At 44.1% G+C, this 19,575-nt stretch overlaps 1 protein-coding gene across 1 annotated transcript in view; it reads right to left on the minus strand.

The window, feature by feature from the left end:
* Positions 1-1,599: 1,599 nt before the first annotated feature.
* gpc4 (glypican 4) overlaps positions 1,600-19,575 on the minus strand; it is a 31,480-nt gene continuing 13,504 nt past the window's right edge. The window contains exons 2-9 of the mRNA XM_085419865.1: positions 11,820-11,978; positions 7,055-7,452; positions 6,559-6,724; positions 5,612-5,742; positions 4,212-4,358; positions 4,000-4,124; positions 3,729-3,901; positions 1,600-3,642 (exon numbers count right to left, since the gene is read on the minus strand). Coding sequence (XP_085275991.1) covers positions 3,395-3,642; positions 3,729-3,901; positions 4,000-4,124; positions 4,212-4,358; positions 5,612-5,742; positions 6,559-6,724; positions 7,055-7,452; positions 11,820-11,978 — 1,547 coding nt within the window. The 3' untranslated portion in view covers positions 1,600-3,394. The remainder of the gene's footprint in view (positions 3,643-3,728; positions 3,902-3,999; positions 4,125-4,211; positions 4,359-5,611; positions 5,743-6,558; positions 6,725-7,054; positions 7,453-11,819; positions 11,979-19,575) is intronic.

Consider the following 19,575-nt stretch of genomic DNA (forward strand, 5'->3'; position numbering starts at 1 on the left):
AATAAAGGACGGCAATTTATATTTTCTCTATAATATTTACTTTGATTCATAATTTATAAAAATCACAGTAAATTGTAAACAGGTTCTTGATAGAATCCCTCAATTCATCCACTGCCTGAAAAATAACTTCCAAGTCAGCTTCCTCCTGATTGGCCGTCTCCCATAACATGGTTTGAACAGCTGGAGGTGGACCTTCTGTCGTGCCCTTAAAAACAATTCAAATTGGGGTCAAACACATTTATTAGAAAGGACAATTAAACACAAGTGCTCTAGTTCATAGCTTGTTGCCTCATTTCTCAATGATGATAGTATCCTATAATCCTCTGCCCAGTGTGTGCACGCATCATGCATTGTAACCAGTAGAAAGCTACTTTTGGCTGCTTCCTTGTTGCATGGGGTCACCACAGCTGTGCATGATCGACTTGGCAGTTATCAAGCCGGGTGGCCTTCCAGACATAAATCAAAGGGGATTTGGATCTGCAGCAATCTCCGACCAAGCGACTGTAAACCAAGACACTATGCATGCATTTATGTAAACACTGACCACAAAAACTTAAAATCCAAGAAGCAAGCAGTCACACCACATTTAAATATTGTCAGTCTTTATTTCAACAAGACTAAAAATGTTGTTTAATATACATTTTCTCTTACACTTTAACATCTATCTCATCTTGTTTTTCCATAACATTTAGGAGATACTCTGACAAGTAGAAATCTGGTGTACTTGTAGGGCCTCTTTTAGAGACATCTAAAACCGCTGCTTTTTATTTACACTCCCCCCCACCACTCTTTTCAGTCACTCACTCCATCCTCAGAGAGAGTCCTTTCTGTTCTTGTGGGCCAAAGGCATACATGGAAAGGTTTCAACAACAGTCCAACTTTAAAAGACACAAGACTGAACTCGCTCTGTGGACCGAATGGACGTCTTCCAGCAGCTGGACCAACTCCTGCCAGCTGGAAACGTTGCTGCCCTGGCCTGCAAGCACAGACATTTTTGTCACCGTCGTCAGCCTAAAACATTTCTTCCGTCTCTCCAAAAGTCGGGCTTCTTCACACTCCTCACACATGACACGAACACGTGCACGAGCCCTTGTGGAAATGTTGGTGGAACACAAGGGAGAAAAAACAGTAACCTAGAATTAAACTGGTCACCTGCAGAAGTAATGCCAAATCGAGCTGCTCAAGCACAGCTTTTTGATTTTAAATTAAGGCTTCAGTATTTCATACGGGTTGCATAGATGTTTCATCAAATCCTTCAAGGTCAGATCTTGATACGACGTCTTCGTCTGATGATTGCGGATGATAACTGATAACCTGAAGATGTCCCGTAAGCTCAAGATCAACCTGTTAATGTCAAAGCCAGACAACATGCAAAGGAATAAACTCCCATCTAATCACTTCATCCGTGCAGACTCGCATTAAAGCTGCAAATCTTTTCGCTATACTTTTACAAAAATGTATATTTCTGTCCACCTTAATCTGCACACTGAAACATTGTAGATGTTGCATTTTTGATAATGTGTAAGTTCTAAATGCATGTTTGAAATACATGGAATACATTAGTGCAGCAATGCTGCATGAGTCGGCATCGTTGTAGAGATGAGATGTTCAGGTAATGCAACTTAACAGACCCGATTATCAAATGAAAAGCTCCAAGAAAAAAAAAAAAAAACAAACAAACAAAAAAAAAACGTACATTGTGCTTGTCAGCTGGTAACAATATACTCAAACACCTCAGGGAATCTGAGCAGATAGATCATAAATCATCAACAACAGCCACTTTCTTTTCTTTTCCCAAAAACAAACAAAACAAAAAAAACGTAAGAAGATGCTAGTAATGTACCAAACATAAAAAAATAATCAGGCACCTTTCATTGCATTAATTTTGGTAGTAATTGTGAAAACACTTAACTTTGAGTTGAAATGATGAGAACCGTTCAGAATGAGTCCATTTATACTGACACAGGCCATTTAACGAGGTACAGCGTGTACTGTGGGACGGGGCCAGAAAAACAAAACAAAGGCCCCAAAACCTGTGCACACTGACCAGGGCGCACCCCTTATCTGTGCACACTGACCTCTTCCACCACCTACAACTACCAGTAAAATCCACTGTAGTACCTAATATATATCTTCATACCAAAAAAAAAAAAAAGCTAAAAATCTCAACACCTCCTCAACATAAAACCCTGTATTAAAATAATCTTTTCTAGATTTCCATTTGGTTAAAACACTGACTTTTGTTCCTCTTGTCTTGTTTAATTAAAATGCTCCCAAAACGTGCATGTTGCCCTCTTTTCTTTCCAAACGTTAAGACTGTATAGAGTCAGATCTTCTGTGCCGAACTGAGCTTACAGTACCAAAAAAAAAAAAAAAGAAAAGAAAAGAAAAGAAAAAAAGAGGGCATTTGGGACATGTCAGCTTTGCCTTCTAGGGGGTTTAATGGCAGGGGACATATCCAACTCTATCAGACACTCAACCTTATGGTCTAGATCACATTGACTCAGTAAGCACGAGGTATAACCTTACTATTGAATTGCTTAAGCTGAAAGAAGTTCAGTGAAATAATAATGAAGAAATTTAAAGTTAAGATGCGAAATGCTCGCAGCAAACGTACATTATGCGTGTTAGGGGCTTGCAGAGCACCCCGCAGACTCTTCCACAGAACGACGCCATCTTCAGGTCAAACATGAGCACCTGTGCTGTAAACTCTCACTGCATTTTTGAGACGAGCTGCCTCCAAAGCAAACCGAGCAAAACAAGTCTCAAAATGCTTCAGAATTTCTGGCCTTTGTAAAAGTATAAATGCACACAGGCACAAATATTCACAGTATGCACTTTTATAATGTGCAAAAAAATAAAAAAAAGCTTTGAATTAGTAATAAGACAGCGTCACGTGGGTTCTGTTTCTATTAGTCGTGTTTTGTGACCGATAGAAAGACCAGCCTCAGAAATTTAAAGATGTGTCCCAACACAGGCACTCAGAGTTTGACCCAATATCTTTCTTAATGCTTAGATGTCAGATTTCAGTCATTGAAGAAGGCACAAAGTTAATCATGAGATTAAACTGCCAAAGTAAGTGTGAAATGCTGCAAGCACAACCAAAAAGTAGCTCGGAGAGAGCTGTCGGAGGGCAGGTTTATCTGGGCGACAAAGGTGGATCTCTTGGGAAGAAAAATCATACTGCTGTACACTGATGTCTTTAACAACATACGAACAAATAGTTAATAGTGAGGTTATTGTAATATTAAGAAGTTTCTTCCCCTCCCACCCCAACAGTGGACAGTCCAATGTCCTGAAGGCAGTCTTTTTGTTTTTTAAAGTCTCTCTGACAGTTTTCCCCTTCGTGCTGTTGCTCCTGGTCGTTCTCTTCCCTCTCCCTGTCCAGCCAGTTTTATCTCAAGCGGGAAGCTAACAGGGCCAGGGCGAGCCCGCAGAGCGCCAGCGCCATGCTTCCCCGTGAGGTGACCCCAGCTGAGTTATTGCTTTGCACTGGATTAACCCGTGGTGATCCAGCCACTTCACTTCCACCCGCTGCTTTTCCACCCCGTTCTTTATCAGACGTTGGTGGAACAGAGAAGTACATGTCGCAGTTCGGACCGTCGCAACCGCTGCCGCTCTCATCTCCGCTGCCGTCATCATCTAGGGGGCAAAAAAAGACAAGCAGGTGAGACGTGCAGCTAGGAAACTGAGTCGCAAAAGCTGTGAAGCTCATTAACCGCTCTCACCGCTCTCTGCAGTAATGTCGACGCCGCTGTGTGCAGCTTTGAGCCGGCTCGTCATTTCCTTCAAAACTGCTATCTGACTGCGGATGACGATGTCTGGTTTTGTTATATCCACGTCCACGTCCGGGTTTGATATCTGATTGGCCAGCCCGCTGCCAATGACATCTGATTCGTACCTGGTGGAATCAAGTCTGGCATTAGACTTTAAATTCAATAATTTACAAGCAACGCAGTAAAATTTAGATTCTCTCTTTGTGAAGTCTGCGCCTCTCACCTGCTTTTCGCTGTACCATTCCAGCACTCATCACCAGCTGCAATCCCCTCGCTTACACACACAGTCTCTGGCAACGTGGACCAGAACTTTTTGGCATGCTTCAATTTCTTTTTTACTTCAATTGTCTGTTTAGAACACACAAAAAGAAAAAGATCAAAAACAATTACTCAGAGTAAATGTGATATTCACTTCTTTGCCTTCTTAGTCCTCACCAGTCGATCTAAACTGGTTCCAGCAGCAGTGGTGGGTCTTGCTTCAGGACTGTAAGGGCGGAAGCGGCTGGTGAAGGTGGACTCTTTAACAGAACGTTTGGAACGAAAGCCGGCGCTTATTTTGGGCGTTCCACATCCTTGGAAAACCTGTCAGAGGAGGAACAAGAACAGAAATGTTTTACAGATGAAGACAAAATGATTAGCCACCCTGTGAAATGTTACGTTTTGGTCAAAAATGTCCTGAGTGCTTTTTTAACAATAGAAGGGATTTTCAACACAGCATTTCTAAACAAACTAGTTTCTTCAGAAAGCATAAATTATTTCTATTTGCCCACAATATAAGAATTATTTCAGACAAAAACAAACAAAATCATCAAGAAATGTAAAGACAGACACACAACGCAGAACACGCCTGGCAGCAGTGGGAAGCAAAAGACTAGAAAGAAAAATGGTGAGAGAACAACTGCCAAGACACCCGTGAATGACTTAGTCAAGTTTGAAATTGTAGTCTGAAGGAGACAATCACTATAGACCTGCACAGGAATGAGCTGCGAGGTTAGAGACCAGGAAAAACTTCTGCAGAAGAAACGCCTTCAAGCCAGACTGAGGTGTGCTAAGAACGACCTGGAGACAAATAATCCAGACTAGAAGAGCGTCCTTCGGTCAGAGGAGATAAAACTACAGCTCTTTAGCTGCAGACACTTTGCTGATGTTTGGAGAAAGTAGTGAGAGTTCTACAACTCAGAGGACAGCGTCCCCACAGAGGAACACAGTGGTGGGAGGATCATGATGGGTTGATGCTTCAGTGTGTCTGGAACTGGGAATCTCATCAAGGTGGAAGGAATCATGAAGAAAGAAGTTTATGTGAAGATTTTAAAAGAAAACCTCGAGCAGTCAGAAACCAACCTGGGTCTGAGTCGTCTCTTTATCTTCAAACACAACAACCTAAAACATGTCGCTCCTGGTGAAGACCTACCGCCAGAAGACCAAAGTGAACGTTACTGACCGGCCAGTGCAAAGCCCTGAATTGAATCCCACTGAAAATGGGAGGAGCTTCAGACATTCTCCAAAGAAGAATGAGCAAACAAAAGTTTGTTCAGGAGACGCGTTTGAGACTGGCTGAAAACTACCATAAACGACTGCAAGCTGTTATCCAGCAAAAAGAGTAAACGACTATTAGCATCCAGGAGGTAATTATTTTGACCCTGGTAGTTTTTGTGAAATCATTTTGTTTCTATATGCAAAGTAAAAATAATCTAAGCATTCAAAATAAAACAAAGATGTTCGGACAAGCTGTGCTAAAAAAAGTCCTTCCTCTGCACTTGGAAGGGAGGGCTAATAATTCCATCCTCATCTCTTTTTATTTTGTTTAATTTGAAAGGCGCTGAAATGAGACTCACCTTCTGCGACACCTGCATGCTGTTCTCCTGCATGTTCATAATGGCGTCTGAAATCTTCACATCAATGGGATCCATGACAGACTCAAAATTAAAGGGACCTTCGAGCCTCTCGGCGAGACTATGCATGGCATCTGAAAACCAAAACATAACAAGTTGAAATCAACACAGGGGAAAGCAATTACACGCTCCTACCACTAGGGAGAAGCACTCGCATTAGGGTGAGACATTTTTAACCAGTGAGATGAGCCATTAGTGTAGGGCAGGATCAAGCTGCAGCACAGCAAGGGGGCAACAGAAACCAGATGCCTCTGCAGACCACAGCGGTGCCAGCAGCCAGAGATCGACACATGTAACGGTGATATAGTCAGAAACCATGTTTCTGGTCACAAGATCCATCATGCAGGATAAATATAAAGCACACAGTGAAGAACTGTGGATGTGTGCACCACCCTGAGTGTAATGTAACTGATCTGGGTCTGTTTGTACACAGCACAAGACTGCATTCATTCCAAGGGTCACCGCATGTACAGCCCCTCCCTCCCCCTTTTCTTAAACAACCTACTAAAGAATGAGGGACATGTTTGTACATGGTTTTCAACAATAAAACCGTTCCTATGTTAAATGTTTTTCTTCCAAAGCTGAACTGCAGTTTACCTCCTTTATTTACCCCGGGTCTATCATGTCACAAATCCCATTGCCACTCTGGTTTCATGCTCACAAGGAGAATAAGGGGTGCACGCTTAGATAAGAAAGTCGATGAAACTAATGATCTTTGAAGAAATATGAGTAAGCGGCAATGAACCCAGGAGCAGGAGGCTGCATAAATATACTCTGTTGCCAAATTAAACACTTTCAGCTATTATGGTTATAAGGCGGTGTAATCACGGGCAGGTTTCTGTTAAACAGTGGCTGCTAAAGGTGCCCTTGTTCGCATGTCGTCTGCTTACCGAGGAAGTTGTTCCACTCCGTGTCCAAGTCTGCCTGGTTAGCCAAACAGCCACGCATCACATTCAGACAGTAATTCTGGCAGGGTTTCAGGGCTACTTGGCCCGAGCAGTAGGGACAGTACAACATCTTCATGGCCGCTCGCACACAGCTGGGAGAGGCGCTGACCTGGAGTAGGCAGAGGGCAGTTAGTGGGCCGTTTTCATTACATCATAGCCGAAGCACTCACTCGACACCACCAGAGACACATTCTCATACTCTGAAAAAGCATGACCATTAATTGCATAAGCCAGATCCACAAAGCAGTTTAATCTAATCGCCTATGAATCACTCAGTACAGTGGAAAAACAAGTCATACCAGAACAGTCAGAGTGGTTTATGTTACCAGACAGAGAGAAAGAGAACTACAGATCAGAGATGTACAGGACTACAAGGAAAACAAGTCTCGTTCTCGGCTGTTAGTTTTTCTCTTTGTTGAAACTGTGCTCCGTCACTTACCGTAGAAACTTTATTGGCCACCTCAGGCATGAGCGCCAGGCCACGCACAAAGGTGCGTGCGGCGATAAAGGACCTCGTTAACTGGATGCGGAGCTTGCGGGGCACGTCGCCGAACGGCTGCAGCTCCTCCGTGTGTCGGCTGACGCAGTCCATGTAGGTGTCGCTGAACTCGTATTGCACGTTGACCAGCTGGAACATCCTCTCCAAAAGGTCGGCCCAGAATTCCGACAGCATGGAGTCCAAGTTGACGGCAGCGCTGCCGGACACGTAGTACTGGGTCAGGGACTGGAAGAAGTTCTTGAAAAGTGCCGAGTTCTGCACATACATCATCCCGTATGTTTTCACAAACATGCTGTCCAGCGAGATCTCTGCGTTTTTCAAAAGCTCGCGGAAAAACTCTGTGGGGATGTGAAAGAAAGGCCGGGTTAGTCTACAGCCTGCGGGTGACAAAGAGCAAGAACAAACAGTGTCAGATTGTTTATATTTAAGTGTCTACAGGGAAGAGTTCAAGATGTCACGAAGAGAACATCTAAAGGAGCTCAGGGCTAAAGTTATGACTATCTGCCCAGTTGGACTTTTCCTGTTTTTTGTGACATTTTGAACTTACTGTTGTGTTCCTCTCTCAACATTTTAAAGGACTTTAGAGGCCCAAGTTTTCTTTCAGTACATTAAAAATTTTGCTGCCACCATTTGAAATCAGACTGACGTTACTCCCATTCAACTGTGCCCCACGCTTAGAACGAGCTTAAGCATAAAATCTTTAATGAAAGGCAAAAGGAATGTGTTAGGGGACAGTTGGAGACGAGGGGGTGAGCGCGGAGCATCAGCAGAGATGTCTCTCCACATCAGTGTGCTTCAGACTGACCACCATCAATGCCATTTTTCTGTTGTCACATTCCATTCGCCTTCCTTTCTGCCAGCTTCTCTTGGACTGTCCTTCAGAGACATTTTCAATAGGATTACGGAATAATGCGACCCCACAACCACCAGCAGCAGCAGCCCCTCCCAGCTACCGTATATGGACCTGTATGCACCCCCCTCCCACTACTATCCTACCAGCCCTGCATCTGCCTCCCTCCCCTGCTTTCACTTCATCAGTTCCTTCAGAGAGCTCTCTTCACTAGAGATGAGGAACAATGACCTACTTCATCCTGAGGAATGTCCATCACCCCCCTACCACCCCCCAAATAATCCAAGCCCCTTCTCCCAGACCCCACACCACCCTCCTTGCCCAATTTTCTTAATCTGAATAAAATGAGAATTCCACAGAGCCTCTGAAACATGTTTCACCTTCAGTCTCACACACACTCGCCCTTTTTATCCATTATCTGTGCCCCCCACCCCCCTCTCACAGACCTTCTGTCCCGTTGCAGTTTCTCGGGGTGCCCACTGCGTGGCTTTGAAATGTAAAGTTCCCATGCTCTCGCAGGGGGAGTCACTAAATGCTCTCTGCTACCAGTACACACACAAACACACTCTCGCACATTCACACTCACACAGAGGACCCGAGTAGTGCTGTCACTTCCACTTCAGACTGACACACTAAAAAGAAAAAATGAGATAGAGGAGGGGTAAGGGTGGCTTGGGGCGGGTTAAGTTGAGGGCTTTTTTTAAGAACTTCAAATCCCTACTGTGTCGCCAAGGATACCGGAAACACTGCAGCCCCTCCATTTACCTCCTCGCCATCACAAGTGCACGCGCACACACAGACACACACACAGAGCCAGGGGAGAGGGCACCAAGTTCCACGCTCCATTGACAGGGATTAAAACAAAATGGTCCACCCCCACCCCTGGAATGTCATAGTAGCCACACTGACATGAAAGTCAGTGAAAGGAGACTGAGGAGGTGAAGAAGAGGAGGAGGAGGAGGAGGAGGTGGGAGAGGCATGAAGCACGAGGACAACCCTAAACTTCTCCGTTTCCTTTCTACAGTTAATTAGAGGAGTAATTCCTATATGCTAAACAGATAAGCTCCATTATGCGTCTGGACAAACCCACGGGTTTTTAAGAAGGGTGTGTGAGGGGTGGTGGCACAGTGGGGGCAGGGGTGGCGGGGATACGGAGGCTCTCTGGCCCAGGCTGAGGGGCCCAAGTATGAGCAGCATTACTCAGGCATCTTGCATTGTCATTAAAAACAATTTATGACACGCAGTCGTCTGCCAACAGGCCGAGGAGCTGAACGCTCCCTCTGGATTTCCCCATTAAAAATGTACCTGTCACTCAGCCAATGGTCTGAGAGAATCTGGGTGAAAGGTTACACATGAGAGTGTCAGCTGTAGGGAAATGTAAGGAAAAGGACGACTCCTGCTCGACTATCTGTCTTTCCCTTCCTGCACGCTCCCCCCCAGCTTGTCACTATTCCAACGTGCTGCAGAGAAAGCGCTAAATTACGAACAACGATCCTGGGCCCAATCCATCACAGGAACAGAGGAACTGACCGATCTCCTCCCACTTCCTCTTCCAAAAACTCCCCCCACTAGTGTCCCTATAAACTATGCTCCTCCCAATCCCAGCCCAGGCGGTAATTGCATCCTATTTGTGCCAATTAGTCGCCGAGCTTCTCCCTTTTCTTATGGTATGGGATTCTGTCCCTCCTGCTGCTGAGCTCGGTGCTCAGATGGATGTCGCTTGTATGTGTCTGGAGGCAATGGGGCCATAATCCAAGCGCTTAATTCACAGACATGGAGTTGCTCTGCTGGACAGGGTCACTGCAGCAGGACAGGCTGAGGTCAGAATAAACACGCAGCGACGAGACACACAGAGAAAGAGAGAACTATTTCTGGCTCTGGTCTTAATTGGCCATGACTCTTCGCTCCAGGCGCATGATGAGAGCCTGCCCAATCACATACACTACTTCCTGAGTTTATTAGTGCGCGAGCGAACGCCTTCATGTGCAGCTGCGTTTGTGCACATGTGCGCACTCCTTGTGATGTCACGGCCGCTGCTGTCATTTCTCTGCAACAGTAAGCAGACCAATGAGCACTTCCTGTTCCCATTTCACTGGCTGTAAGCGCTTCCTTCGGTGGCGTCTTGATGTGACAAAAGGAAATAATAGGCCGGCAGCCTGAGCCCGTCACCACATTTGATGTGAGAGAGAGAGAGGGCCTGGCAATTTAGGTAGAAGAGAGCACAGCAGGGCTTTGTAAAGAGATCCCACATCTAACTGTTGAGAGACTGCAGCAACCTGCCTACAGTGATGATGAGGAGGGAGCACGCAGGGAAGAGGTTCATGGTCATCCGTAGAGCTGTGCCCTTCTGATAAACTGGACGTTCTTTTTGGGCGTTGCCAAGCTTTAGAATTTTTGCGCAAGCCAGTTGTTATGACTCCGTTAGAAAAACACTCCGTGCTGAATAATATCGGAAAAATTCCTAAACAAAACAATATTTATGCAATAGTTGATCGGTGGTGCTCTGGATGGATAAACTTGACATAAGGAGCCGAAGCCACAATTGTTCAGAAAGATTATTTTTACGAAATTGTGGTTCTGGTATCAGTCCCTCTAAAATCAAACACCATGAACACTATTTTAATCTCAACGTTCCACTCTAAAGTTGAACCCTGTTACGGAAACAACATCTTCATTTGCTCGCACGCATCTCGGGTGTTGTTTTTAAACCTGGTTTGTGGTCGTTACTTAAACGTGACACTGACATTTCTGAAGCTGACCATTTGTTACAGGCTGTTTTTGTATATTATGGACGAGATGATTAAACGAGAAAATAATAATTTATAGATTTCTCAGTAATGAGAACAGCCCTTAATATTGCCACTAAGCGCCAGATGAGTTGTGCAAGACAAACAGGGTGGAGGACATGCATGCGTGAGAACTGAGCGCAGTGAATCACAAGCAGGACTTGGACACAGTGAAGAGAGATGGAACGAGAAAGAGCGGCAAAGAGAGGGGTTTTTGGGAGAGTGAGGCATAAGAAGGGGACAAAGGGCAGTAAGAAAGGAGAAAAAGATGGGCGGGACAGCTCGAGCAGCCACTGCATTCCAACACGTCACATTCCTCTTCACATCTGGCTGCAATACACATGCTCCCTGTTACTCACCATCCCTCGCTGCCTTTCACAGACACATAAGATCTGACCCACATGTGTGCACACCAATGCAGAGCTATGCACATAACCTCCTTTAACAAGCAAGATTCCAATGCACCGGGAAACTAAAAATATTTTTTCTTCCCATGTTTTTCCACTCAGCCTGTTTGGGAATCCTCATCCTCCCCTCTATCCTATCATCGCAGGGCTGCAGTGGTGGCATGGTTTGGTGGTTGAAGGTATTCAGAGCTGCCCTGCTTCCTCTGTGAGTCAGCACTGTTGCATGTTCCCATGCGCTCTGGCCCTCAGCAGGGGAAACCTGATCCCAATATTTACAGGCATACACACATGTGCTCACACACAGAGGAACAGGAAGTATAGAGACGACTAAATCTGAAGATGTGTGTGGTCCGTCTGGAAGCACGCGTGTCTCTCTGGAGAAAGGGAAGCCTGTATTTCTTTTATTTTATTTTTTTACATTTCCTTCAGGGGATGATGAGACAGGGAGCAGAGACATTGGGAGACAGGTGGACAGGCCAGAAGACACAGACTGGCTGTCTCTGCTATGAGCAGTGCGCTGGCAGGTGGGAGTGTCCATCAAAAGGGAAAAAAATAAAAATAAATAAAAGTGTAGCACAAATGCTGTGATGAGGAAACCAAAGCCAGTCTTACAACATAACCTGAAAAGCTGCATGTGTTTGTGAGCCAGTGTGTTTGCTTACTGTCAAAGTGGTCATGCCTCTGTTTGAAGGTGGATTGTAGGCTGGTGCTAAGCTTGGAGACGGGAGCTTTGATCTCCGTGTGGCTCTGCTGGCTTAGCTTCTCCTCCATCTCCACAGTGCAGCAGGAGTAGCCCTGCGGACACACTTTCAGGGGGACTCCTGGAACAGACGAGGGAGAACGTGCGTTAAATTTCCACGTCATCTGAGAAACATGCAAGTCAACACAAATTAACTCGAGGAACAAAATTTAAGATTCGATTATGATGCTGTTAATGTCACTGTAGCAGCAAGTAATGCAGATCAGTCATTGATTTCTTCCCTGGGATTCAGACCTTATGCTGAGAAATAACAGGTTCACCTCTCACCAAATCAAACGCACCCTGGCTGTTAAAGCCCCCTTAAATGCACTTAATTGCAGCTCAGAGGAGCCTTTAGCTGGCCGCTTTATAGAGCCCCGCTCTTATCCCGACACTCCCCTGTCTTGATGGATAGTTCAGTGCCAAAGCTTTCTCTGAGTGCTGTCCCTCCTAAACAGTGTTTAAGAGGAAACGATTAACTTTTCACCCACACTGCAGGTAAGTGCGCTGACGTCAACCACAAGCACATGAATGGAGATAAACATATGTGCAAGCATGCTGGGCTGAGGAGTCTGAAAATGCTCTCCAAGTAATGTAAATTAGAAGGTTTTGGACTCCTTATTTCGGTGTAGGGCTGCCACAAACGATTATTTTGATAGTCGACTAGTCATCGATTATTTTTGCGATTAGTCGACTAATCAGATCATGCATCCATTGAACGTAAAACGTACAGCTTATTGCACCAGCACACATCTGCTCTTATATAACTATCATTAGCTTACAGCTTGAAGTGTTTAAGGTATGTGCTAACTAAAAATAAAGACAAGATGATAGTTTATTACATTTTAATGAAATCTGCAGGTTGTTTCAGTGAAGTTTAATAAACTCATCTGTCTGCTCCTTGCTATCTAAAATATAACAGGACACTAGAGCCGGGCGATAGAACGATAATGATATGTATCGCGATATAACTTTTTCTCGATAGAAAAATTAAACTATCGCGATAGACCTCGCCGCTCTTGTCCTCTTAAAAAAAAGAAAAAAAAAGAAAAAAAAAGAACAGCCAATCCAAATTAAGTAGCGCAGAGCCACACAGCCGCAGCGTCACGTCACGTGATTTGTTACGTACAGCACAAGTGCCAAGCCGCACATGTGTATTTGTTTGGGAAGCAGCCAGCCACCGTACCGCCCGGGTAATGGAGGAAATGAGTGTGCCGACTAGAAAAATCAACCGAGCGTGACCGAAGGTTACCGAAGAGAAAACAGATGATGGTTCCAATGCCGGAGAGATTGTCGAACGGAAGAGCCATAGAAGTTCCGTAGTGTGAAGGTATTTCGGCTATTTCAAGTCTGACAAAAAAACAGAGTAGCGTGCACTGTAAATTGTGCCGAAAGCAAGTCTGGAAATACAATAAACTGGTGCATGCGCTACGTCCACATGTACCCGGGCATTCTTGAAAACGCAGATTTTTCTATGCGTTTGCACCTTTCGTCCACACGTAAACGGCGTTTTTGGTCACTGAAAACGAAGATTTTCAAAAACTCCGGCCAGGGTGGATATTTTTGAAAACTTCGTTTTTGCATTTACGTGTGGACTAGAAAAACGGAGAAAACGCAGCGTCAGAGGTGTGCGCATTTTTTGACGTCACACTGTGCGCCACGTTATTGTTTCGGTGAAATGAATTCCTACAATACTGTTACTGTTAATTCTACTCTCTGCAGTGTTTAAATGCTTACATACACACACACAGTTACTGTCCCTCCACACTTACGACTCGGTTCTGCTTCTATGCCCCAGCTTTGTTTACTTTTTCCCACCGAGGCTTCTAGACTTCTGATTGGCCAACATTTCTGCACGGTTAGGAATCTAGCGCCACCTGCTGCTTTGGCATGTTCATAGCAGCGTTTTCCTTCATTTCTCCCTTTATGTGTGGACGGGATTATTTTTTTTTAAAACGAAAACGGAAAATCTCAGTTTTCAAAAACACCCGTGTACGTGTGGACGTAGCCTCAGTCTCTGACTGGAAGCGCTAATTCATCATTCGGCTTTTGTCAGACTAAAGTAACTGTTAAAACTGTTTGAAAAGCTAAGCTATACAACAAGGAGAGATTGAGAATTTCCTTTTAGTTCTCAGTTTATTTGATATTGACAAAAGTTAGTCAGTTTTGTCTGTTTTTCTGTAAAACAAACTAAGATTTATTTTTAGAATTAATATTTTGTTTCTAAGTGGAATTGACAATTTAGTCTGTTTCGTTTGTTCTATTTTGAAACTTAAACGCTTTAGCGGCTGCCTTTTGTGTAGTTTGCAATATTTGCCTTTATTTATCTGAAAAAGTCTCATGTTCCTTAAGTACATCTACCCTGTTGAACTTATTATGGGAAATAAATATTTAAATAAAAACAAGCTGCTGATTATTTCACATTTTACTTGTGAGCAACGGCACATTTAAATCTTACAAATATAGTTATTTGGCTTATATCGTGATGGATATCGTTATCGCCTGAAATGGGAAAAAAACATATCGTGATATGAAAAAATCTTATATCGCCCAGCTCTACAGGACACCGGAGTAAATTCTCAAGCATCTCACACTTCTGATAATCAGTTGTCTGCTTGACGTTTATTCAGCTGTGTAAAAACTATAACTTCAATCTAATCCAAACTGATTTACTCAGGAACAAATAAAATACTACAAAAAGCCAAACAATAACATTTGTAAGTTATCTAAGTGACTTATATTACATGTTTAACCTGAGTAGCGAAAGATGGCGGTGGGTTTGAAAACGATTTGCCGGGAGTCCGGCGTTCTCACGGGCTCTAGTGAGCCTAGCCCCCAGCTAGCTATCGAGCTAGTGGGTAACAGACGTCTCCAAAAACGTCGGAGCGATTTTGAAAATATGTGGTGTCTTGATAAACTGAGCAGATATTTGAGGTTTACACAGCTACATTCTCGCCTGAAAATATGTTAAACGTTTATTTTGTGACCCAGAAAGAATAATAAGAGTAATATTAAAACTAACTAGCTGCCGCCATTGTTGACAACTGCGCTGGGCCGTGCTATGAATTCTGGGACACAGCTTCTTCTTCGGGGTTTAATGGCAGCTGGCATCCTTGTACATGCAGTGCTGCCATCTTCTGTTTCAGTCCGTTATTACACTCTTAAATCCTGCTACTTATTCCTGCGTCTTTTGGGATCTTACAAAGCTTCAAACGACGCGTCAACTATTAAATTAGTCGTCGACGATTTTAATAGTTGATGTAATCGTGACTAGTCGACCAATCGTGGCAGCCCTATTTTGGTGTGAACTGAAAGTGTATATATGCATAAGATTTCCATCAAGAGTAAGTGCCAAGTGATGCCTTCTTCAAGGCTCGTTATACTAGACAAGTGGTGTTCTTCTCCCCTAGAATCTCAGCACGAACAGCTGGGGTACAAAACTGACAGACATGGCTCTGAAAGATTGACTCGATTAAAAACAAAAACAAAACAGCAGCCTGTTCATCTCTGTTAAAACCCAAATACTGTGTCTGACAAAATGCGAACTGCCAAAAGTCAGTTTACCATCCAATTAAAAGGAGGGTCAATGGAGGACGTATGCAAGCCGCAGCTGCAATAATGTTTTGTTTTAAATGTAGCTGTTGGAAACTGGGAGAACACAGGGATCCTTTCACTGGATCCCAGCACCAGCAGCCAGTTTAGTTTTCCCCACCAGCTTGTGCTGAACACGTTCCTGCTACTTGCAGGACTAGCATGTCATTCATGGACTGACGCTTTGGGATTATCAGCCACTCATTCAAAAAAATAAATACATAAAAATCCTGGATTAGTGTTTTCAGATTTCACCAAGTTCCCACATTACTGACACACTATTAATACTTTATACCCTCACAGTTATTCAAAAAGGTTATTATTGGTTTAAACATTTTATGACAAGTTGAGACTTTTCAACATAAAAAAACAAACAAACAAAAAACCCAAAACCCGGTACTTCCTTTAAGTGACACTAAAAGAACCGTATGTAAACCACATCTGGCCATTCCATTCACTAACATGTCCTGAATAAACCTGGCAAAGCTACCATAAGCTCATCTTTTGTTCCCGTCACTTTCAGCGCTGATAATCAGTTATTACTCACTTCCTTGTGTTACTCGTTTCTGTTACACTCAGGGAAGCTGCTCTGCTGCAGCTGAGGTTCTGCCTGTTGAAACTGGTTTGATTACATTAAAATCAAAGCATATGACTGGGATTTTTCCCCCGCCTTGTGTTATCTTCAAATGTTTAATGCGTTGCTATGACAACCCTGACAATGTGGATGCGTTTCTCTGTGACATCTTGAGGCTGCTTTCATTACTGCTGTAAATGTAATAGAAGACGCCCATTGAATTCTATTAGCAAACAGGGCCCGACTTTTGGTGATTTTTCTTGGCAGCACAGCATAAAAAGATTGCAAACACACACACACACACACACACACACACACACACACACACACACACACACACACACACACACACACACACACACACACACACACCAACCAAGATTTTCTTCAGCACAGTGAATCAAACATATCATAGTTCCTAGCATGTTTGAATAAGCACCTAGAACTTAAAAATAATGAAACTTAAGGGTCAGACGTGACTCTCAGCAGTGCAATGGTCTAAACGGGGCACCAGAGGGAGGGATGCACCCTGGCGCCATAAACTGGACGCCTCTGTCTGGGATCGAGTCCAAATAAGCCTCAAGTCACCCCTTCTCCTCAAACTCATCCCCCTTGTTCCTTTAAACATATGCACCTACCTCTCACACATACCCAGGCACAGTTGGCACCCCATACCTAAACATATTCACACATCACATCACCGCTCAACACATGGCTCTTTGTATGAGGAGCCTGATTGGAGGTACGCAGACACACACAAACACACACACACACACACACACACACACAGGCTGAACTTTTAGGTGAAACAACCATCCAGTCTCTCCTCGAGCAGGGCCCCCTGCTTGCCCACAGCGCAGGCGTACAATCAAAAGGGCTATATCCATGTGGAAAATAGACGTAGTTACCAAAGTACACAAATAAAAGTGAGATGGTCAATATTTCACAGGAATGTCTGTACAAATGTCACATTGTTAGCTCAAAGGATTAGGTCTCTGAAAACTGAAGAATCTTAGCTAATGCATACTTTGTGAAAACATTTTGGCAGCCAATTGCTCAAACCGCTGGGAGAGAAACGGCACCCGCTGGAACAAAAAGAGCGCGCAGCGAAAACGAACAGTTAGAGCTTATAAAAATCAACATCCCACTGACATGTTTCTGCCTCACCATTGCAGGGAAAAAAGGAAAAAGCTTTGTCAGTTGATGCATCAGTCATTTCTCCACCAGCACTAGCATGAATAGTCTTTGTGCGACGAGTTGCCTGATGGAGTTCCTTTGAGGGGCCTCCGTCATCCCCTCCAGTTTCCCCAAGTACTTTAAGATGTAATAAGACACAGTGACAGAGCATTGTTCAAGTGTCACTTAGAAGAGGAAAACTAGAATTTATGGCAGGGAAAACGAGAGAGTAGCATCTTGTAAACAAACATGCGACTGTGTCGTGGCATTCATGGGCTCTTTGCTGCCTCTCTGGCCTTTCCTTTGTGGCTGTTGAGGGGGGAGCGACCACCATCCCCTTTAAATGGCTCATAAAATAAGTCACTTCCCTTTGACATTGTCCTGCCTCTCAAACTTTGTTCTCAGAGGAAGGATGGTGGGGGAGGTGAAAACGCCTTACAGACAAAAACCAGATTAGACACCTCGCCACCCCCTCTGCCTGCCATCATGTGCCCCTGAACCAGACGGACCTCAAAGTGCCCCACGCTGCTGCCTCGCCCGCCACCACCCTGCAGGCTTAACCAGCGAGGTCAGGGGTTAACAGCGACTCCTCTGAGAGAGGTCCTGTCCTCTGACCCCTCCTCTCCCTCCCTGTCCGCTAGCCAGCACATCCACCACACACACAGTTAGTCATGCCTCAAACCCCAATCACTCCAATAATAACGCTGCCAACACACATATCCCCCCAAACAAAAATTGTAAAAATCCTCACAAGTACAGGCAATTAAGAGACACGGAAACAGACAACATATAAAAAGGACTACTTAACGGGCACACACTACTAATTGGAGCCTAGTCATCTGTGACTGAACCATAACACCGAGCTTTCACACGACCATCAACATTTGTAAATAATTAAAATGATAAATGCAGCTTAAAGCTCGTGTATATACACAAACACACACTTCAGTCCCAGTGGAATGCAGGTCGTTTGAGATGGCGAAAGCTGGGAAATCTCACTTCGAAACACCAAAAATGTGCGGGCGCCTTCCAAGTCGCTCTGATTTATGTGTGAATGCTCAATATATAAAACAAAAGATTCAAACATTCCCAGCCGAGTGAAGTACAAGAAAGAAAAATGAAAAACAACACCCGTGAATGCAAAGGTTCACTATTAATTCACATATTATGCTCGGTCCTGTAAAAGGGAGAGTGCTGCTAGTCTGCTGAGCGTTACTCACACACGTTGTTGTAAATTTGCACACCCTTCAGCCATAACATTCTCCTTTTGCTTCTCACCTCTGTCTGCGGTGCAATTTTCCCGAGGGGGTTAAGAGATTGGTGCCATTTGTTGGGAAACTTTCTTTTCTTGCGCCACATCCTGTCAGGCACAATCACGTGAACCAAACCTGCGGCGGAGCAGGTCGACGTCACCGCTCATTTAAAAAAGGTGTGATATTTTACGCACAAGCATGACGTTAAGGGCAGAATAAATTGTGGATTGATTTAAATGAGGAGAAAGAGATGAAAAAAATAAGCAAACAGCTGCGCATATCCCTTCCAAAAACATAAAATCATAGCATTCCCCCCTCCAACTCATTCCCTTCTTAGATTCTTTCCTGTTGCAACATGTTGTCAAATCAGCCCGTTCTTTTTGTCTCCCTCTCTGCCTCCCTTTCATCTCCAAGAAGCCTAAAGTTGTCGTCTGTATCCGGGTTTTAAGAAATCCTTTGACTCATTCGCTCATTCGTCACTGATCCATTAGTTTTCTCAGCTAATGTAATGTTCAAAAGAATTCTAATAATTCTGCGCTTAATGCAGAACTAAATAACTCAGTACAGACTAAAAAATGCTTCGCTTTTTAAGTCAGCTTTCACTAATTACTTTGGGAAGCGAGTATTTCGAAATTACACCCTCACAGCTATGCAAAATGAGGGAATGAATGTTCTCTGTGCAGGGCTTAGCGATTCAGTGTCTGCCATGACATCAGTCTAGTGTTACTTTATCCCGTGATTTTTCACAGTACAGCTAGGATAAGTGCTTTTCAAGAAATTCTTTAACCAAGCCTTACTCAAACCTTGTTTACAGCTTGGAAGGGGGGGGGGGGGGGTTATAACAAACATTCACTGCCTGCTACTCAGTACAACCGCAGACTTGCTGAAGGGCATCATGCCAGCACTAGTTCAGGGAGGGAGGGGGAAGTGTCTCTGGTTCACTTTCCACATCCACATTTTCCTTGCTCCCTTCTGAGGAGTCAACCTACTCATGTCTGCAAGGTGACCATTACATTAAAGTAATTACTGTTCAGATATCAACTTGAAAAGTGTGCCCCCTTTTTAAGCTTAAACACCACTACCAT

Source organism: Rhamphochromis longiceps, linkage group LG2, assembly GCF_057381845.1.
Source record: "Rhamphochromis longiceps isolate RC_006_pf linkage group LG2, R_longiceps_female_GT1.1, whole genome shotgun sequence".
Classification (NCBI taxonomy): domain Eukaryota; kingdom Metazoa; phylum Chordata; class Actinopteri; order Cichliformes; family Cichlidae; genus Rhamphochromis; species Rhamphochromis longiceps.